Source organism: Mixophyes fleayi, chromosome 6 (assembly GCF_038048845.1).
Source record: "Mixophyes fleayi isolate aMixFle1 chromosome 6, aMixFle1.hap1, whole genome shotgun sequence".
NCBI classification, from domain to species: domain Eukaryota; kingdom Metazoa; phylum Chordata; class Amphibia; order Anura; family Limnodynastidae; genus Mixophyes; species Mixophyes fleayi.
The window spans coordinates 125192237-125215808 of record NC_134407.1 but is presented as its reverse complement, the minus strand read 5'-3'; the positions used below and the strand labels follow the sequence as shown (position 1 = coordinate 125215808).

Below are 23572 nucleotides of genomic sequence, written 5' to 3'. Positions count from 1 at the left end.
CCAGTGGCAGCAGTTCTGGCACGTGACAAGAAAAAGGCCATTGTCATGCATGGGCATAAAACAAAAAAATCCACTTACGTGTGGAATTATTTCTACCAAAATCCTGACAACAGTTGTATAGCCATTTGTAGTGTATGTCAAGCCACAGTCAGTCGAGGGAGGGACCTTAACCATCTTGGAACATCATCCATGTTACGCCATTTGACGAGAGTTCATGGCAAGGTGTTGGGCAAAGCTGAAAGTTCTTCCAAATAAATTACAAGCACTCCATCAGCTAGGACCCTTCTGTCACCTACATCCCATTTGCTGCAATCTACACCCACAACACCGTCCTCATCAATATCCTCAGCGCTCGGAGTTGGCCCTGCATCCCACTTAGTAAGGCTGGATGACTCCTGCACTATAATTGATTCCGCTGCTGTTGCTACTGCTGGGGGTAATTCTTCATCCCAGAAGAAGGGAAAGAAAAAGAGCAGTCCTACATTACAACAATTAACTGTGAAACAATCATTTGCTAGGGAAAGCAAATATGACAGCAGTCGCAAAGTGAATCACAGACGCCATGGCTACTATGTTAGTGTTAGATCTGCGTCCAATATCCACAATAAACGCAGCTGGCTTTTCACAGTTAGTTGATGGTTTGTGTCCGCATTAAAAAATTCCATCGCAACACTATTTTTCCCGTAAAGCTATTCCACAACTATACCAAAAAGTGTGTAAAAATGTAGTGATTGCGCTGAAAAATGCCATTCTGCCCACTGTCCACTTAACCACAGATATGTGGACAAGTGGAAGTGGGCACACCAAAGACTATATGACTGTGACAGCCCACTGGGTTGGTCATTTGCCTTCACCAGCAGGAACAGCAGCAGCATGTACACCACTATGTAACATTTGTCACAGGCAGGCCACTCTTTGTATCACCGGCTTCACTAACAGGCATACAGCTGACAATTTGTTACGAAAACTAAGAGATGTGATTGATACATGGCTTATACAACTTGGACTCTCCCTGGGAGATGTAATTTCTGATAACGCCAACAATATAGTGCGAGCATTACAGCTGGGTAAATTTCATCCCATTCCCTGTTTTGCTCACACAATAAACTTGGTGTTGCAGAGCTTCCTAAGAAATAACCGTGAGGTGCAGGATATGCTTTTAGTGGCCCGTAAAATTTCTGGGCATTTCAGGCATTCTGCCACAACATGTAGGAGATTGCAGCAGCTCCAAGAACAGTTTAACTTGCCCTGCCACCAACTTAAGCAAGAGGTGGTAACTAGGTGGAATTCCACCCTGTACATGCTTCAGAGGATGGAGGAACAGCGCAAAGCCATCCAAGCGTATTGCACAAGCCATGACATTGGGAAAGGAGGGGGGATGTATTTCACTCTTGCACAGTGGGGAATCCTTTCTGCGCTGTGCAAGGTGCTGAAACCATTTGAAGTTGTGACGTGTGAAGTGAGTGCAGTGCTAGCTTGAGCCAAGTCATTCCCTTAATTCGACTTTTGGAAAAGCAGCTTGAAAAAACTGAAGGAGGAGATGAAAGAAAGCAAGTCCGCAAAGTATGTTGGCCTTGTAGATCAAGTACTTAATTCGCTTCACAATGATCCTCGAGTAATTAAAATCTTGAACTTGGATCACTACGTTTTGGCTGCTGTGCTTGATCCAAGGTTTAAGACCTACATTGAGTCTTTGCTTCAAAATGAGCGAGATGTGAACCTTTGCAAGGAGCTATTGGTCAGCAAATTGTCCGCTGAACTGGGCCTTGGCTTGACGACGTGTCCTCCTTCAGCTTCTCAGGCAGCTGCTGCTCGTGAAAAATTTTAATTTCAAAAGCAAAGCAGGGAAGATGCAGGGGGCAGACCAAAACAGTTTGACATTTGGTCTGGTTTGAAGGATTTTTCAAAAAAATGTGTGACCTTGCCCATAACTCCCTCCAATCTGAGTATTAACATGCAAAGGATGGTGGAGGATTATTTTCAAGAGGTAATTGATATGGAAATGTTAGACAATCCCTTTCCTTACTGGGAAGAAAAACAGGCCATTTGGAAACCCATGTACAAACTTGCTTTGCAATACCTAAGCTGCCCACCCTCCAGTGTGTACCCTGAAAGAGTATTCAGCACAGCTGGGAACCTAGTCCATGATCGACGTAGGAGGTTACTTCCGAAAAATGTGGAAACGATGATCTTCATAAAAATGAACTACATCTTCCACGAGTAAGGCCTTTACCATCAAAGACATCCAAGCACTGACAGTTCTCTAATGGCGGATTCAAGCGGAGATGAATTGATAGTCTGATGATGTACACACTGATGAGGGTGAGGTTGATGCTGAAGATGATGACTACAACATCTTTTTATAACTTTCTATATAAATGTAGGGTGCAATCTACCCCCAAATAGGAAAGGGACTTGGGGCATTTCTAGATCACGTACAGTCTTGAAAGGCTGCTGTTTCGTCAATTTCACGATAAGGGTAGGGTGTCATACACAGACTGACACCAAGCTGCCTTTGTCCATTTCTATTTATATTGTACAGTCTGTACCGGCTGAATTTTTTCTATTTAACTGCAAGTGGAGTGGGTGATATACAGACAGTCACCAAACTCCCTTTTGTCTATTTATATTTTAATCTAGGGGAATATTATCCACCCAAACACAACATCTGCTTTGCCCATTTGTATTTATAAAATTGCCTTTGCAGGTTGCTTCTTTATATATTTAACTATAACTGTAGGGTGTAATATACACCCAAAGACGATGGCTGCATTGCCAATAGGCAAAGATGGAGAAGAAGACAATCTGGTTTGTGTGTAGAATTAAGGACGGCCTACCAGGAATTAAACTGTTTTTTTCATAATTTATTAGCTTTAGAATTACCTTCCTTATCCAAGAAACAGGTGGAGCACTAAATTAGGTTATTTTAGCCCAAAAAAAAATTGAAAAACTGGACCAAAAAACACGAAGGTAATCCAGATCCAAAACCAAAACCAAAACACGGGGGTCAGTGACCATCTCTAATTATAAGATCAACAAGTAAGTTTTTGTTTGTGGATTTACCTCCTGCATTCATTCCATGTGGATGCCTGTTCCTTATGTCATCATTCACTTTATTAAAATTGGTAAAGGGTTTTTAATTTATTATTTCAATGACTAGGAACTGGAGAACAATGTAAGAACTGTGCTTGCTGAAACTATTGTATGTGGTTTTTTTTGGGTTTTTTTTTTTATGACCTGACTAATCACACCAGTTTTGTATAGCATTGAGTTATATAATGCACCGTGGTACAATGAAATACATAGTAACCATTTCTTCTGTTTCTCTACAGGAACTCTGTATCCAGTCAGGAGAGTGAACTTTCCGCTTGCCACTGCCCCAGGGAGATGTATAGTGTGGGAATGGGAGGAGCTTCCAGCACAATGGATCCCTTTTGAAACTAGATTATCAGTCCTAATACAGGAAGCCTTGGAAAGACAGCAGTCAGGTGTTCGTCTTGGTGAGCCCTGTAGTGGATCCCATATATGTTTTCAGACTATGACCCAAATACAATTCCCCTCACAAAAGAGGATTAGAGTCCGAGCTCGGGCCCAGATACCCTATCCTACAGTTGCCATCAAACATCCTCCAACTGACTTCCAAGCTGCATTAACCCAACATTTGAGTGTTAATATAAATTCCAAAAATGGGTCACTTACTACCTGTGGAAGTCCTGTGAACTCCAGCCAGGTACTAGTGAATGCCAACCGTGGACTTGTGAAATCTGACCGAGGTATACCTAACTCCAGCCAAGATTTCGTGAACAGAGGACTATTAAATCTCAACCAAGGACTAGTGAATTCAAACCAAGGAATAATTCATTCAAACCATTTATTAGTTAACTCCAATCAGGTAACTGTGAACCCCCACCAGAGGACAATGAACTCCGACTATGGATTGCCTAATTCTAACCACATCATGGGAAATTCAAATCATGAATTTATGAACTCCAACCAGATATTAATGAACTTTGACTCTGGGGTGGTGAATTTCAGTACTGAGCCACTGCACTCTAATCATGGAGCTGTGAATTCTAATGACTTATTGGTTAATTATAATCAAGACATAGACAATACCAGCAATGAATTAATTAATTTTGATGCTAGTGTAGTAAGTCCAAATTATGCCCCTTCTTACAGCAAAACCACTGCACTAAATTACAGTTCTGGGCCAGAAAATTCAAACCCAATGCTTTTTGACCCCAAAATTGGATTAGCAAATACTAGCCCGCAATGGGCACACATGAATCCAGACTACAGACTTGATAATTATAGCCCAACATTTGTGAGCTCTAGTTCTAGACCATCAGATTCAAGAACTGGGCTTGTTAATTTGGATTCAAATTACAAAACCGTAAGACCTGATCTAGTAAGGTCACACTCGAGGTCGGCAGAGTGTACAGCTATTTTTAATAGGTCTAATTCTAGATGTGAAGAATGTGGATCTGATATATATATGTCAGATTCTAGACCTGTAGATAATAGACCTGAAATGCTCAGATCAGATTCTAGAACTAATGAGTATAAGCCTGAATTTGTTAGATCTAATTCTAGACCTGCTGACTCTAAGCCTGCATTGGTCAGGTCTAACTCTAAACCTGGATTTGTCAGAATCCATTCAAGACATGCTGATTTCAGACCTGCACTGGTTAGATCTGACTGCGGGCAGGATGACAATAGGCCTGCGGTAGTGAAATCAGACTGTAGAAATGTAGGCTCTAGACCTGGGTTTGTTAGATCAAATTCTAGACCTGCCGAGCCTAAGCCAGAACTAATTAGGTCTCCTTCAAGATCTACTGACTCAAAGCCTGGGTTATCAAGTCCCCATTCTGGGCTCAATCAGTTCATGTCTGGTTCAGCTGGCAGAGGTCTATCTCGTTCAGTCTCCCTCAGAGGAAGTAGAAGCCCCCCACCTTGCACATGTCCACAGTGCCTCCTAGTACAGAGTGTGAAATCCGCCAGCTGGCCAGGGCGACCATCGGAGAAGAGACCAGATAAGGGACAGTGGCATGACAATCATGGAAGTGAAAAAGACAGAGGCATCACTAGGTAAATTTTAATGTATGTTTTGAATTTTCAACACTTTATCCTTATCACATGTGAATTGTTTGTAAATGTTTTCCTGTATACTTTGCAATTCACAGGGTGCCTCCAGTGCCTCTCAGTAATATAGAAGGGTCAGGAATGATCTCGCCCGCTCTGGCAGGTAACAATTATGATATAAAACAGACACAAATTCATATATGGTCTTATACCACCTCGCTGTATTCAAATGTGTTTTTCTTTAGTTTTTTTTTAACTGTAATTGGGTCTGACATTTTAAGTCACCGTTTCTAATGTTACCATACCCATTGGCAGTTTTTCTTGGTGTTGCATAAATAATATATATAAATGTAATACATGTGGCACAGCAGCATACCTAACAACTATTTATTGTCTTTCATTAGGTATTAGTGGCCTTCTCATGAGTGCTGCAGGGCTTCCAGTCTGTCTCTCCATCCCTACCTTCCCTGTTTTCTGTCCTCCACCAGTAAAGAAAAAAGACATCCGACCAGTGCCTGGTATCCAAGGCAGCAGTCGAAAACTCAGCAACAAGAAAAGTAAGTTCCACCTTCACCATGTCATTTCGTATTGTCAGCTACTTTTTTACTTATACAACTTCTGTCTCATTTTTCTATCTCGTTTACTCCATTTATTTCACATCCTTCTTAGTATCTCTATGCTCAAGATTTTTTGTTACTCAGAAGGTTACTCTGTAAAAAAGCAAAACAAAAAAACTACACATTTTTGCAATAAAATAAGTATTATAAACAGTATGAAATAAAAAAAAAAACGAAAGGGTGCGGATTATCGATGACCACAATTCCGACATCCTTCATCCCTACAAAAAAAAAACGATTGCACAAAAAACGAAGTAAATACAAGCAGACTTGCCTGAAAGCCGAAGATGCTAATGTCCGATTGGCACCGCAGGCTGACAGGCAGGGATTCCGAATGGACAGCTATGTGACGTGTGCACGACTTGTGAATGTAATTTAAAGCAGCAATGTCTGGACCCCGCAAGCTAAGTGTTTCAACACCTACCCTGCGGGCCAGCGGCAAGGGGGGGGGGGGGGGTCTGCGGGCCTGCAATGTCTGGACCCTGCAGGCTAAGTTTCAAAACACATAGCATGCGGGGTCCAGACATTGCCGCTTTAAATTACATTCACAAGTCGTGCACACGTCACACAGCTGTCCATTCGGAATCCCTGCCGGTCAGCTTGCGGTGCCATCGGACATCTGCATCTTTGGCTTACAGGCAAGTTTGCTTGTATTTACGTTTCTTGTGCAATCGTTTTGGGTTTTTTTCCGTTAGGGATGAAGGATGTCGGAATTGTGGTCATCGGTAATACGATTACCACCGAAAGGAGTATATATGGTGCGAATACATTATACACTGATTCTCCTTAAGAACTGTTCAGTGTATTAACAGTGATAAAAACCAGTATGTGAAGTGGGAAATATACATGCAGTATTAATTTCACTCCTTCAGAAGAGCTTGAGGGTTGCTCAAATAAAAATGATTTTGGAAACAAATTCGAAGACAAAAATGTACAAGTGTAAATATATAGGTGGCATAATTGTTAATTACAGTTCGACTTATATTTATAATTTTACTTTTTTGGTTACAAGTTACAAACTATATTGAATATGGGATATTTTCAGATATTTTATTTACAACTTCATTGTTAACATTTTGTTTTATAAATAATGTTTTGTAGTAACATTATAAAATATAATACCATGCACAAATATTTCAGTGAGTTTTTCATGACCCCCATGGCTTTCCTTCTGTCTCATGGATGTTACCATTGAGCACCTGTTAATATTTTGAAGGCATGTAAATAACAAATAAAAGTAAAGAAGTCTGTATCGCCACCTACTGAACACTGAATGTACTGCTCAGCAGCTGAACCTTTTTTTTTTTTTCCTTTAACCAGCCATGTCCCCAGGCAGAAGTTTGTACTGGACACCTCAAATCTTCCATCTTAAATTGTCTACTGTTTAACTCTTTTTACTGTTCTCACAGTTTCTTGACTTTACTCTTTTGATAGGTAAAAAGCCAGAGGAGGTGATAAAACAATTCTTGCAAAGAGTGAGGAACCCGCCATCAGAGGTATCAGTGTACCATCACATATTCCTAGTGATGTGTTTCTTCGTATTGTGAAACCTACTACTCTCTATATGTAATGCTGTACACAATTGCACTGATGTGCTTTTCCCTGTTAGTACTTTTTAAACATACAACAATTATCACATTTTGTGCTGTGCGCTTTTGAAAATTGTGAATGTATGCAAATGGAGTATTTGGTTCTTTTCCATTATAATGAATTGTATATGTAATTTACGACTTTGTGTACATGTATTTATTTTACAGATGATCTCAAAAATGTGGATGCTTCTGATATTATTCATGTTATCAGCTAGGCAGGTATACTTAAATAATGAAAAGAATAATAGATTCTGATGGTAGTCTCAGGAAGAGCTGTCTGGACTATATCCAAGCTTAAACACAAAGCATAGGAGCGTTAAGAGATACTTATCGCTTCAGCGGGCCAATCTTCATCATTGTACACGTGTGGGCCAATGTTAATCCTATTAGTATATAGGTCAACACGAAAACAAGCCCTATTGCACAGGGAATATCTCTGACTAAACGATTTATCATCCGTTGACATACCTCCAACATTGTCCCAAAGGTGTTTTGGGATGGTGTGAGCGAAGCAGTAGGCCACCCTAAACCTCTCTCCCTGCTCCCTAAAAAGCTTTGATTTCCAAGGCACCTGCTCACCATGGTGATGTCCCCTCTAACCATTCCTCCCAAAACTGTGATTGTTCCTCATAAATCGGGACAGTTAATAGGTATGCCCTGTGATAAATAGGCTCAATTGTTCCAAATCGTGCACTGATGAAATTGAACACTAATAATTTGCCTGAATATATGGCTTTATCATCTTTATATCTATTATATATAAACTACAATTTCTGTATGCAGGTCCCTAATCAAAGATTTGGATATTTAAACCCATAATTTATAGGTGAAGATTGCATTTTCATTCTCTGGTTTTGTGGGATGATGCTGGTTGTTTACAGTAGTTGGCTAGAAGTATAGGTTTGTGTGCAACGTTTACTGTGCTAGAAGTGGCAAAAGCTCATTGTAGCCCACCTTATGGTTGCTTTGGGACCTATTTATGATTACTTACCTATCCGGGGTGACAAAAATAATATATATATATATATGTTTTATTTTTATATTTTTTTCATTCCTGCTTATGTATGCACAATAAAACGGAAATCTAGGATTCTGTTCTCTGTTCCAGGTAAATAAATAAAAACAAAATAAGTTGACCCCTTTTATCCCTAAACCTTTTTTGTCACTTTTTGCAACACATTCCAACATCAATATAAGTAATTTGTTTATGCAGAACCCACACAGGTTATACCTTTTTTTTTTGTCAGAAAATGTTTCAGTAAATACCGTTCATTTGCTTATACCCCAGCACATGGCAAAGACAAGCTAACCAAAATGACCAAAAGTGTTTTGTTTTGTTCATTTGAAATTGCAAGAAAGTGAACTAAAAGCAAATGTGTAATTTTCTTTTCTCTAACCACTACCAAGAAATATTTTGTAGTTCTTGCTTTGGCTCCAATCCACCTTTCCAATACAGAAAAAAAAGCAGGATTCTGCACATGAAAATGATGAGTGTTTTGTTTTGGGTTTTTTCCCACCCTTAATTTGCTTGTTTGCAACATCTTGAAACTCATACAGGGCCTGATTCATGTTCGGATGCAACTTGCTCATAATTCCGACCGTATTCAAATCCAAGCGGATCTCAAGATACATTTCAATTTGAATCTGGGTGCAAGTATGCTCTGCCTAAACGTTGCTTCCCTTATGTTAACAGACACAGTGCAAGACGCACACAAATATGTGCAATATGAAGTCCCATCACAACGCATGCCAAAAAGAAAAATTCTATAAAATTGGCATTAATAAAAAAAATATTTATTTTTTATTTTTTTTACATTAAATACATAAATCAGGATGTTCTTAATGCGTACAGTACATAGAATTTATTTTTAGATTTTCTCTTGCACACAAATGTCCTTCGTGATGTAATGGCACGCATACATTCAGTTTTTAATACAAAGATGCCGTGACAGTCAGCACTTAAACCTGCCCTGTAGCTGGCGTAAATGATATAAATGATATGGGTAAAAAAAAAAGTGTACTTTAGAGAAACCCAGGACTTGAATCTGCTACATCTGTGTCGCAACACCCTAGGCACACCCTTATTGTACATTGCCTATGTTCGTCCACCCTTCCGACTCCCGTTCGGCCTTTCAAATTGTAGGCAGGTGTCTCATTTGCGTTCAGACATTGCTGCAATTGCGTTCATGAGTGGAAGGTCCGTTCACACAAGATACGCCACACAAAGGGCCTTGTGTTCGAACATGAATTAGGCCCACAATGTGTAGGAATAATTTGGTAGCTAACAAGGCACATACCATTTTGAAAACTAGAAAATCTATCGCACTAAATGAGGGTACCACTGTTAGTGAAACCAGGACAGGGGAGATCTGAACATTAGAACCCCCCCCCCCCCCCCCATATTTGGACTTCTTTACACTACAGAAAGTGTTAACTTTAGTTGCCTGGTGATCACAAGACAATAACTACCAAGGGGGCACAGAACTTGAAACAGGGGACTGTCCTCTTTCAATTTAGGGGTCCCTATAGTTTCTTGGTGCCAGGATGGGTGCTACAAAACCCTTCCCACATCCTGGGCTCCTTCTTCTTTTTTTTCTGAAGTGTAGGGGGTTATTGTCTATTGTGTGTGGATATATTTTTCATGTAATATTCCGCACTAATTTGATTTTTACTTTGTATTTTTGTTAATTTGTATTAACATACTGTACTTTTTGTTTTTTGTTTTTTTTTGTTATCTCTTTGCGCCTAGGACTGCACTCTGTGCAAGCGGAGTCTGGCAGAGGGTGAAATTGGCAGGTTGTACCGCTGCTCTCATACCTACCATGTTCGCTGCCTGGCACCTCTGTACAAGGTAAAAGATTTTTGAATATTTGTTTGAGTAGGAGACCTATAGATAATTCTAAGACAAGCTTCCAAATGAATCTGAACAGAAATGAGTACATATCTTGTATATTTTGTACTGCAAGAAAAAATAAAAAAAAGGATACTACCCTTATGAGGTACACCTAATTTTAATGTTGACTGAGCATGTTTGGATTGAAGTCCTCACTCCCAATGAGAACTTGGTACATGGTAAAAAGTCCCAAATAGGGATAATATCAAATAATCACACACACATAAAATATAACTTTTATTATACATTCTTTAACAGTGAAATTAAAACAGGAAATATTGAAATAAAATAAGTGAGACTGGCTATGGAAGTTGTATTGATTTTTTTTCTTCTGGTCTCAGTATTTTGTACTAAAGCAGTAAGTTTTGAGGGGTCCTCAAAAAAGTAGATTTTTTTTCTCACCGTAAAATCATTTTCTCTGACTCCATCATCATCATCATCATCATTTATTTATATAGCGCCAACATATTTCGTAGCGCTTTACAATTGGGGACAAACATAGTAAACTAATAAACAAACTGGGTAAAACAGACAAAGAGGTGATAAGGCCCTGCTCACAAGCTTACAATCTATGGGATTGGGGGACACTGCGAGATATTGGGGTATAGTAGTGGGTCTAGGAGTTTAGGCACTTATCAACTTCTTTGATCTTCACTTTCCTTCCCTACTATGTCCCCCCTCTCCTGTAGATACCTCAGTTTTGACTAACCAAGTGTATGAGGAAAGGGAGAGACCCATAGGTTCAAAAGTATAATGTTTAAATTTTACACAACAGAACTATATACAGAGCAAGGGAGGGTGCGCAGTGTCCCCCCAATGGTGAGTTAAAATCTACTTTTCTCTTTCTTGCCATTGGGGGACACTGCGAGACATTGGGGATATAACAAAGCTTCCTCTAAGGGAGAGATTGCTCTGGAACGGCTGCGCGTAATATTCTGCGGCCAAAGCTTTTATCTGCCGAAGCAAAGCCCTGTATAAAACCTTGTAAAAGTGTGGACGGATGACCATTTTGCTGCCTTGCACAATTGCTCCGCCGATGCCCCGTGACACGCTGCCCAAGACGCGGCGACAGCCCTGATAGAATGCGCTCCTAAATTCACCCGGACAGGCTGCGAGGCCCGTACATAAGCCGGCCGAATGGTGGCAGTAATCCAGCTGGCCAGTGACTGTTTGGAAGCTGGCCAAACCCGCCTGTGCGCCTCATAAAGAACAAAACGGTCCCTGGTTTTTCGGGCCAGGGACATGCAATCAGCGTACCACTGTAAGGCCCGGACCACATCTAGCAAATGCAAAAAGTCATCTGGGGAGGGCGAAAGGCAGGAACCACAATTTCATGATTTAAGTGGAATCTGGATACTACCGTTGGCTTGAAAGAAGGCTTTGTCCGAAGTACCGCTTTGCTGTGATCCTCCATTTATGATCTTTCATGGAGACAAAGTGCTCCCAATTCCGAAATCCTACAGGCTGAAGCGATAGCTAGTAGGAATGCTGTTTTCTGTTACGAGCCGCGGCGGTACTCACAGCCGCCGTGGCTCGCTTCTGGTGCCCTCTGACGTCCCGGCCGTCACCTTGACGACCGGGACGTCATTTCCGGAGTCTACCCTACCGTTGCCAAGGCAACGGTCGGACGCCTGCGGTAGTAGCACCGCGTTCCGGCTGCTGGGGACAGTCGGGCGCGTGCGCAGAAATACACACAAGCCTGTGGGCTAATTTAATAGAGGATCATTAATCAAGCAGGGGCTGTATGTGATTTCAGAGCTAGGCTCTGATTGGCTGATGCTGATTAGCCTCTCGTCTGCATACCACCCTCAGTCTAATGGACAAACTGAAAGGGTTAACCAGTCCTTAGAACAATTCTTACGATGTTACACTTTGGAATTTCACGATAACTTGTTACCCTGGGCAGAATTTGCTTATAACAACTCCTGTCACTCATCTACTCAAACCTCTCCATTTTACTGCAATTTTGTTTTGCATCCCAGATCGAATTCCTTGTACTCTCTCAAGTCCGCTGGTATTCCGGAAATTCGTTCCACAGCCAGGGATCTCAAAGTCATCTGGAAAAAAGTGCAGTCATCATTGAGACAAGCCTCATTTTTTTTAAAAAAAAAAAATTCGAACCGCCACCGTACCACCTGCTCCCTCAAAGTGGGCCAGAAAGTGTGGCTGTCTACACGTAATATTAGGCTCAGACAGCCTTGCAAGAAACGGGCCTAAATTCATCGGTCCTTTCCTCATTATTAAGAAGATTAATTCTGTAGCCTTCAGATTGAAAATCCCTGGTTCATTGAGGATCCCGAACACATTTCATTGCTCTCTGCTTAAGCCTGTGTTCTACCCAAATCAATTCCAGTCTTCGAGTTCTCTTGTACGGAACACGAATAAATACATCATTCATAAGATCCTCGATTCTAAGAGCGTGCAGGTGCAGGTGCACTTCCTAGTTCAATGGAGGAATCGTGGTTTAGAAGAGCGGTCTTGGGTTCCGCGAAGACAGCTCCATGCTACCAAACATTTGAGGGAGTTCTTCAAAAAATTTCCTAAGAAGCATGGGTGTCGGGGTTCCTTAACCCCTCCTCAAGGGGGGGGTACTGTTACGAGCCGCGGCAGTACTCACAGCCGCCGTGGCTCGCTTCTGGTGCCCTCTGACGTCCCGGCCGTCACCTTGGCGACCGGGACGTCATTTCCGGAGTGTAAGGCAACGGTCGGATGCCAGCGGTAGTAGCGCCGCGTCCTGGCGGCTGGGGACAGCCGGGCACGTGCGCAGAAATACACACAAGCCTGTGGGCTAATTTAATAGAGGATCATTAATCAAGCAGGGGCTGTATGTGATTTCAGAGCTAGGATCTGATTGGCTGATGCTGGTATTTTAGGCAGTGAGGTCTGCAGCCTCACTGCCGGTTATAGCATTCTGCTCACAGTTCTGCTGCCTGCTTCTGAGCCCTGTTGGTGTTTAACCTCTGATTGTCCTCTCGTGTATGACCCCTTGCTTGGATTTGGACCCTGCCTGTTTGCTCGTGACCCTGACCCTTTTTGCCTGTATCTTGGACCCTGCTACCATGCCTGTGACCCCTGACCTCAGCCTCTTATTTGGATTCGTTGTCTGCTGCCGGCCCTCGACCCTTGCCTGGACTTCTCTCCGCTTTCCCGGGTTCTCCCCAGCCGGTGCACAATTCACGACCCTCTGTTAGTCTGCGGCCAAGTCTGTCCCCACCACTAGGGGCTCCAGTGAACACCAGCCTTTCGGAGCAGACTCCGGGTTTTGTTGTACCGGCTGGAGGGGTTCCTAACATTTTCCAAGTAAAATGTTGTAAATCCACTGAGTCCAGAGGCTCAAATGCAGGCCTGCAAGTGCATTAAGCACCAGATTTAGGTCCCAAGGCTCCACTCGATGACTGAAGGGCGGCTGCACATGGAGAACCCACTAGAGGAAAGTCTGAACGTCCCTATAGGTCGCTAGTTTTCGCTGAAAATAGATGGAGAGCGCAGATACCTGGACCTTAAGGGACCCTAAACATAGCCACTTATCTAGGCCGGCCTGCAAGAAGGCTAACATGCGGGGAAGGCTAAATCTAGACTTGTGGAATCTGTTGGACTCACACCACCCTATGTATGCCTTCCAAATTCTATGATATATGGCTGAGGAAGATGTTTTTCTTGCCTTGATGTGTGTTGCAATAACCCTCTCTTGCCCTAAGGATTAGGGTCTCAACAGCCATGCCGTCAAAGCTAGACGATCTAAAGAATGGCAAAGAAGTGGCCCTTAAACTAGTAGATCCGGGCACATTGGTAGACGGAAGGGGGGTGTTGCTGCTAGGGCCAGCAGGTCTGAAAACCATGCCCTGCGGGGCCAATGAGGGGCTACTAGGATTACGAGAGCCTGCTCTCTTTTTTAGCTTTTTGGCACCCGCGCTAGCATGGGAATTGGAGGGAACAGGTACACTAGCCGGAATTGCCATAGAACTGTCATGGCATTCGTGAATCTCACCTGAGGGTCTCGAGCCTTCGAGCCATACAGAGGAACCTAGTAGTTTAGCCTTGACAACAGGAGGTTGATCTCCGGAGTGCCCCAGCGTTTCACCAGGAGAGCAATGACCTGTTTGTTTAGAATCCATTCGTCTAGGTGAAATGTCTGTTGCTGAGGAAGTCAGGCTTCTCAATTTTCTACTCCTGGGATGTAAATGGCCGATATCTTGGGGGACCTGCTGTTCCACCCATGTCATGATTCATGCTGTCTCTCGCATGGCTGCTACACTGTGTGTTCCGCCCTGGTGATTTATGTATGCTACTTTTGTGGCATTGAATTTGTAGAGGTTTTCCTGACTGGAAACTCTGCGCTTGTGTTAATGTCTTGTACGCTGCCCTGAGTTCCAGTATGTTTATGGGGAGTGTGGGTCTCCTGGGGGGACCAGAGACGCTGTAATATGAGAGGTCCTGTTACCCTGCCCCAACCTGACAGACTGGTGTCTGTTGTGACCAAGGTCAAAGACCAGGCTCGAAGGGACTGTCCCCTCTCCAGATTGATTTCTTGTGCCCCTTGATCTATTGCCTGGACTCTTACGCTGCTGTTTTGCCTGTGACCTCTGACCTCGGCTTGTTTGCTGGATACGCTGTCTGCTGCTGGCCCTCGACCCTTGCCTGGACTTCACTCTGCCTTCCTGGGTTCTCCCCAGCTGGTACACATCTCACGACCCTCTGTCTGCAGCCAAGTCTGTCCCCACCACTAGGGGCAACAGTGAACACCAGACTTTCGGAGCAGACTCCGGGTTTTGCTGTACTGGTTGGAGGGGTTCCTAACACTACCGCTAGTTCTACAAGTTTATGTCGCACTGATAGCCTTAACAGAAGGGCCCTGAATTGAAAGTGCAAAGCGGAGAAGACACTGGTGTCCCCTCCATATTGGAACATGCAGGTAGGCATCCCTGATACCTATGGACGCTAGGAATTCCCCCTGTTCCATTCCGGCTATAACCGAACGAAGTGACTCCATTCGAAATTTCTGAATCTTGCTTGTTTTAGAAATTGTAGGTTTAAAATGGGACGGAAGGTGCCATCCGGCTTTGGTATGAGAAAGATGTTGGAGTAAAACCCCTGACCTCTCTCTCTCGTTGGGGGACCTGTATTATTACCTTGGCTACCAGCAGTTTCTGGATGGCTTCCTGAAGTTCTTTGCGCCTGAGGAGACAAAGGGGAAGGGCCGTGGTGAAGAACCTTTTGTATAGGAAACTAGACCAGGTCTATGACTTAGCCCCGGGACACAATTCCTCATCTCCAAACATCCATGGTGGATGACCACCAGCGTCTTTGAAAGCGAAGAAGACGTGCACCCACCACAGCTTTCCCTGGAGGGAATCTGTCAAACTGTAGGTTTGTCCGCTGGTCGCGAGGACCCCGCCTAGCGGCACCGCTACCTCTGTTAAACACTCCCTTGGGGGCAGAGGAATGGCCTCTTGGTGAGGCGCCTCGGGCAAAGGTCCGAAAGGACCGAAACCTTCCCTGTCGAGGCCTATTGGTTCCGATGGGAAGGGAGGTGCTCTTACCTCCAGTGGCCACCTGATAACCTTCTTTAACTCTAAGCTGAACAGAGTATGCCTTCTAACGCTCTCTTGGAATCAGCATCTGCTGTCCACGAGTGTAACCATAGGCTACGACAAGCTTCAATAATGAGGGTCGAAGATTTTGTATTGACGGACACAGCGTCCATGGCTGCGTGACCTACATAATCTGAAGTCTCTTGTATATGTTCTGCTAAAGTGAGAAGTTCCGTACGCAGAATGTTCTCCTGCAATCCTCTCACTAATTTTTCAGCCCACAGTTGAATAGCCTTGTTCGCCCAAGCAACGGCCATATTGGGTCTGAATAAACTGCCTGTTGCAGTATACGCTGAGCGGAGAGCTAAATCACATTTCTTATCAGTGGGGTCCCTGAGAGATACCCGCTCCTGAATAGGAATGACAGAGGACGAAAACAAGCGAGCTACTGGAGTCTCTACCCTAAGTAATGCCTCCCACTTAATTGAGTCCTCTGCCGGAAGAGGGTAAAGAGACTTAAACCTGCTTGGCATCATAAATTGTCTATTTGAAATGGTAACTGAGGCTTGGCAAAGGCCAATCATCTCTGGTGACTGTGGAAAGGAGGCTAATTGAGCCTTAGGTTTCTTAAACAAAGAGGATTCTGAAGGAGAGTGAAGATCAAAGAAGTTAAGTGCCTTAACTCCTAGATTCACTACTATATCCGATGTCTCGCAGTGTCCCCCAATGGCAGGACAGAGAAATAGGGAATTCATTTGCAAATTCTGTAAAATGGCATCTAACTTGTTGGTAGATCTAATGATAAAAATGTGAACATCTGTCTTTTATATTATATAGCGATGCCTATGGTAGCTTGTGTGATAGATGTAAAGGGCACTATTTTAGTTTCCCCCTCTGTCAAGTATTTAAAATAAGTAATGTCTTACAAGTTGCTATTAACATATTTCTTGAGATAATAAGAAAAAATTGGGTTTGAAAAATATACCGTATTTCCCCATGTATAAGACGCACCTTTTTCCCCAAATTTTGAGTCTAAAAACTGGGTGCGTCTTATACAGGAGTAGTAGCGCTTACCCTGTCAGATGCTTCCTCTGTCTGGTAAAGTCTTCTTTCTTCTGTCCGTTCTGATCCTGATGCTGGAAAGTCCCTTATCGTCTTTGCGATGACCGGATGGGGTGCGTGAACCGCAGTTGGAACGCACACTTCCGGTTTCTGCATTTGACGTTTTTCCAATCAGGACCTTGTCAAAGTCCTGATTGGACATCCGGTTATCGCGAAGAGGACGGTAAGTGACTTTAAAGCATCGGGATCAGAATGGACAGAAGAAAGAAGACTTTACTGGACAGAGGAAGCATCTGACAGGGTGAGGCAGAATTGACAATAGCGTTAGAACTCCGTCTCTCCTCTCTGTACCTGCTGCACAATTACTCTGTGAAAAAATTGAGGATAATGTTTTTTACAGTCACCAATTACTCTGCAAAAGACTATAAACATTATCCTCAATTTTTTCACATGATTTATACAGGTGCGTCTTATACAGTGGAGCCCATGCGGAAATACGGTTTTTTTTTCATCTCTCTGTAGTTAAATTACAATTAGTCAATGGACCAAACTTAAATACAACAGGAGGTATGACATTGGAATATTAATTTTTAAAATGTGCAAAAAGAAATGTAAACTTATTTGAGTGAATTTAAAGACATTTTGTATTTCATAATGTAAATCTTGCAATTACTAGGATGGTACTTTGCGCTGCCCTAGCTGCCAAACATTGTTTGGGGCGAAGATAGGGTCACAACCTCCTGGGAAGATGTCTTTTCACACGATTCCTCATTCCTTGCCTGGATACCCTGACTGCGAGACCATACGTATTGTTTACCATATCCCTCCTGGAGTGCAGGTGAGACCGTGAAACCCAGAAAAAAATACAAGGTAGTCCGATTTAGGGTTCAGAGCGCCCTAGATCAACTGTAAATCGCAGAGTAAAAATAAAGCTGTCTAGTGCTACCTGCAAAAGCAGGCAGTAAATGCCCTTAAAATAAAACTGCATTTGCATCACTTGCATCTCAACATTGTTTATCTATGTACAAGTGTGCACCCTATAGCTGGATTTGTCCTAAATCTAAAAAGGCCTTATATTTGGAGTAGAACATATAGAGGGGCGTTTGCCAAAAAATGCGAGATCTACAATAAATGTACAAATGAGACTGTGTAGCTAGACCTATAAGAATCCATGTAATTTCCCTTATGCAATCAGTAACACCCAATCTCCTACAACTTGCTGTATAGAGTGGTGATCTTTCAACTTTACAATTAACACCTCACATAAGTTTTTTAAGAGGTTAATATAAATAGGTGGGTGGGGATCAGAAAATGTATTATCTATAACCCCAAAAGTAATGATCTGGCTTCTGTAAACCTTGTGTGCGTGTGGTCATGTAGTATTCCAAACCTTGCTTCTATTGATAAGGTAGTGTAGACAGGGAGAGGACATCTTACCTACTTTCCTCAACAAGTTTGCTCCTGTCCTATTGCTGTGTGTTATCACAGAATGATATGGTGGACTGTGTCATTTACCTTAGGGTCCGGGACAGCCTCACCCAGGAATGAAGTTTACAGCTCCTGACTTCCCTCTTCATTGTTACCTTCCTAACACAAAGAAAGGGAGAGAGGTAAGTGTGCCTTCTATTGTTTGACTTCCAATGAATTCATTTATTTATTTTTTTGAAAAGGAAACGCACCCAAAACAAACTATGGTTGCTTACCTTTCAGTGATGTGCAGTTCCAGACCAGTCGTGAGGTGCATATTCGTTCTGTTGTGTAAATTAACAGAATGAGTGAAGTGTTTCCATATCCTTTTGTCAACCATACTGCCACATAGCCTTCACCATATATAGGCACCACAATCATATAAAACTTAATATAGTCTAGATTTATACTACTATTACTATTTTATTATTGAAGCATTCCTTTAAAACATCAACAAAACCCATAAATCCCCACTCTTTCATTCTTTGCATAAACCATCCCACCTATCCTCAAGATGTTGGCCTTACAATTCTGGAGTGCTAGTACGATCTGTGTATAATGTACTAGTGCAATCTTATGGTGCATGAGTATTGTGTATGTGATTACAGTCATGCATGCTCTTAGGAGATTAATCACGTGATCTGATACATACCTGGGTCCATGCATCTGATCAAGAAAAGATCTACTCAGTCCCTCCTACTACCAGGTACAAAATGTACTGGTCCTGAACTTTAAGCATCAACTGATTTAATGCAGCCCAGCATGCAAGAAAGAGGAAAGTTTGGAAGTAGAGCATTTTGTACTTGCTGGAAGGGGGTCACTTTAAAGGTTCTATGGTCTTTGATAGGATTTTTATGCCCGTTGATTATAAAAAAAATATTATTATTATAGATTTGCAAGGTGCAACAGTACTCCTTAACGATGTACAGTAGGGAAAACAGTACAAACATAAAACAAGGACATACAAGATAGACAAAATAAAGGCTGACATGAAAACAAAGGGCATGAAGGACTTTGCTCATTAGAGAGCTTACATCCTCTTCTTCTTTCTTCTTTCTTTGTGCTCAGCAGCGCCGTACAGTAGGGAAAACAAGGACATACAAAATAAATGTAGACATGAAAACATATTTCATATGTCATCATTGTAAAACAGACACTTGTCTCTCAGATGGATCTTCCTTTGATCATGAACTCTCCTTGGTCAGCACCATACAATAGATTTTACACTAGTTTTTTGTTTTTTTCCTGTTGTATTTTGTTTGTCAACCATTTTATTGCCAGAAGTAAAGCTGCCTAAAAGAAAACCTGCATATGTACTCCCATTTTCAGTGTGTAGAAGCACATAATTTTTTTGTGTAATATTACATAATTAAAAGGGAAATCTGCCTCCAAGCATTTTTTTTTACATCACATTTGTTTTTATTGAATCTTCAGAACATTACAATACATGATAAAAAAAAAATGTAGCTAGTCTGAAAACAATCATATTTCCATAGATAATAGGTCTCATATTAACATATTACATTTTTTTATTTTTTATTTTTTACCCCCTCATCTATTTGATGCAATGTAACGTCTAAAGGATATTCACACTCCAACTTTTGCTTACTCTTCTTAATCAGTGTTTTAATATTATGATTATTTTTAACAGAAACCAAGAATTACATGGTACATTACTCTCTGTGCTATAGCATGAAGTCATAGTTATAATGGGTAAACCTGACATACTAGACCATACAACTGATCGTTCATGAGTGTTAGAAGATCTCTCCTTATCCCCTACTGCATATGGGAATTTAACCCATATATTCCAAACTCATTCATATTTTAACATGCAGTTTTTACTTGTGGGAAGAAGCCTTTCTTAACCAACTGTATTGTTGACCATTACTACCCAGTCTAGAATTCAGGGCCTTCTGAAGCCATCTATGCTCTTGATTTTTGTTTTAGTATACCTTGCTTATGACAACAGATAATGTCAACTCTCTTGTATCCAAGGGCAACAAAATAAACAAGTCTGCATTGACAATAAATTTGTTTGAAGCGTTCCCCTTTAAACACATTCTGCTTCTGGCAACATTCATTCAATTGAAAGCTAATACAAGAATGTTTTGACTATAATGTACAATTTTAAGGAAGAAAATATTTTTGTTTTCTCTTAGGCCCTTCTTCTGCTTATTAAAGCCTGGGAACGCCGCCTCCTCTTCCCTGTTCACCCCTCACGTGTTCCTGGTGTTTCAGATTCTGTCTCTATCTCCCGGATACCACACAAGACAGAGTTTGGTTCCAATGTTACTGGAAAAGGATTTCCAGATTCCCGTTATTTGGACAGTGTCTTACGGCAGTTACGCGACTGGGATGTGACAGGGGACTGACCTACTGGATCTAATGCCAGTGACATACCAGCATAGTTTGCTAAAGTTCTTCACAATGGTTACATTAACCAGTCATTTCTCAAGTATACCGTTCTCTGCTTTTAGTGCAGAAAAGAGTATTTACATTTGTATATATATTTCTGTGTTTGTACATGTATTCTGCATCTTAGAATGTGGATTATTTGCAGGTTCTTCTCTATTTAATAATTCAGCTTGCTAAGGATAATTTCCTTTAAGCAGTTTTCCTTACATTTTGTTCAACAAATTGTCAGTGAAGAGTGATCACTTTACTTGTAAAATTGGGATTATTTCTGTCCTCTTTTTGGAATTAGTGCACAGCACATTCAGCAACTGCCTGAGTTCATAATACCTTGGATATGGGAACAGATAAACTGCAGTCTGTACAGATACAGCTGTGTCTGACAGTATAACTGTTGACGTAGGGAAATGAAAATAAAAACATCTGCCGGACAACAGAATTCTCTAAAAATGAATTCCCCTTAAAATTGGTGTACAAAGTATGAAGATAAAATATTCATGATGTTTTAGCCCATGAATTCACTAGAAACCAGTGAAATCACAGCGGAGGCAGCCATTTCTTGTGAATACTGGCTTAGCTCACAAAATGACTGCATCCTCTGTGTGTAGGTAACACATGCACTTTAGTCAGTTAATTATCATGTGCAAATACTATGCGGCATGGGCAGGTTGTAAAACTGTTTTCCAACTTGCTAAGCCATCCTTGGTTCTTGTAATGAAATGTAAAAGTAAAGCCCCGTTTTCTTTAATTTTAGAATATGTGAAAATTATGGTTTGGTCGCTGTTCAGAACCTGCAAAGAATGTGTGCCTGTCTGTCAACTGCTTATTATGTGTCCGTCTCTAGGAGATGCATCTCAGTGTACTATAATCAGTTTATTTGATTGTAACCCCCCAAAAAATCTGATGATTACATTATAGTATTCCAGAAGCGCCTTTCATAAACATCGCTAGTTTAAAATAATTTATCATTTTTTTCATTAAAGTTTAGCCAGAAGTATCTAAAGGAACAGTGTGTATTAACATTATTGTAAAACAGGCTTAGGTTTCCCATAGGCACTTTCCCTATAAGCAACACAACACAAATATGCTGTAAACTATAAAAAAGGATCATATGTTGTCTTCGTTAGTTTAAATGTGCATTAGACCAGGATTTTCCAACTTGCAGTCCTAATATTCAACCTACATGCAAAAAAATTGCACATTGACGTATTTAGAGTATATACTTTAACAATATATTAACATTAAATGTGAAATAATTATTTTTACAAAACTGTCAACTGGATTTTTATCAAAGACATATTTTGCATGGTGCAAATAAATATTTTGTCCTTGCATAGATATGACTATACAGTAAAATTTTCTTTGCTACTGTGGAAAGTATGTACTTCTTTAAAAGTTATTAAGAAGTGCTATAATAGTGAGATGGCATTTTCTTGTAATCTTCTAATAGGTTTGCCTAATCTGTCTGTTGGAATGACTTCTACAAACAGGTCTGGTTAACTTGTGTGAGATGAGGATCACCAATAACGCAAATCTGCTATAGCCCACAGCATGCGATCAGATTTTACCTCTGATCAGTCTAGATGAGAGGTGACCAAGTTCTGTCCTCAAGGGCTACCAACAGTTCATGTTTTCAGGATTTCTGTTACCAACAGTTCATGTTTTTAAGATTTCTGTCTATAGAAACAGGTGGGATAATTACTTTACTCAGCCAAATAGATGAACTCATCTGTGCATATTTAAAGAAATCCTGAAAATATGAACTGTTGGTAGCCCTTGTGGACTGAACTTGAACACCTCTGGTGTAGACCAATAAGCCCTAGTATCAGATTGATTGATATAGGTTACAGCCTAAAGTTTGGGTTCTCTACTGATATTATTCCATCTGAACACGAGAGTCTGGCAGCGTGAAAAGTTCTATGCTGCTTATCGTACTCTTGTGTCCTAGAAATGACAGTTAATATTTTTTATAGAAGCTTGAGAAATGGAAGTGCTATGAAATAACAGTGCTGCATTTGTAGTAATACCTCTATTTGTGCTGACTCGTTGCCCTTTATAATACATTTAGCTATTTTGTGTAGTTTCTCCTTATCGCATAAGGAGATTGTTTTCCTATAAATCCTTTGTTTCAAAGGCTATTTCAAGAAGTTATTAGAGGCCTCACCAAGTTTACCAGCAATGTATTTTTAGATTTGTTACAATGTGTGCATATTTTCATATTTTTCTTTGTCTAAGAAATATTTTTACATTATAACACAAAAAAAATGATTAGGAGAGACTGATTTTGGAAGGATCATTCTAAACATGAATGCAGTTTAGCTCTAGGCTAGCCATGAAAGTATAGATCTGGTTAATTGGCCTAGATTCTAAATGATCAGAGCTGTGGGGTGTATTTTCTGGTCACCTGAGCGCTTCACACACTGTGATGGTGATCGGTGGCCATCCGAGATTATGATCCCATCAGATCTGATCTGCTGCAGCGATTGGCCAATTTATTAGAAAATATCCAAATATCATGTGACCAGATCTATGCATTAGTGAGCAGCTAGAGGCACTTTAGAGCTGGGTTAGGCCACTCTCTGTGAATATTCTGAAAAGTAATGTAAATTGTGCCCTTTTAGATGGGTAATTGTATCTGCTATTAAAGAGGATAAAAAGTAACTATGCGCGTTCTTCATTTATCTCTGTGGGTTCAATTTGCTGTGTGCTGACCATCTCCCCAAAGTTGGTAGTTGCAGAGTTGCCAAGATCCTGAGTCTACCTATTCATATATTTAATTTTGTACAGCATACCTCCAAACTATCCCGATTTAAGCAACAGTCCTGATTTGGTTGAACTGTCCCATCATCCATCCAGTCTGGACTTTTGTCCCATTTCCCAGATAGTGTCACACACCAGCCTCTCATGTCCTGT

General features: G+C 41.3%; 1 protein-coding gene across 1 annotated transcript; it reads left to right on the top strand.

The window, feature by feature from the left end:
* The first annotated feature begins 3538 nt into the window (after positions 1–3538).
* Positions 3539–23320, top strand: DTX4 (deltex E3 ubiquitin ligase 4). The gene is made up of 8 exons (XM_075215469.1): positions 3539–5088; positions 5184–5245; positions 5487–5639; positions 7134–7195; positions 10041–10142; positions 17454–17615; positions 18298–18387; positions 20407–23320. The coding sequence occupies exons 1-8, from the start codon at positions 3539–3541 to the stop codon at positions 20617–20619; spliced, it is 2394 nt and encodes a 797-aa protein (XP_075071570.1). The 3' UTR covers positions 20620–23320.
* Positions 23321–23572: the final 252 nt, after the last annotated feature.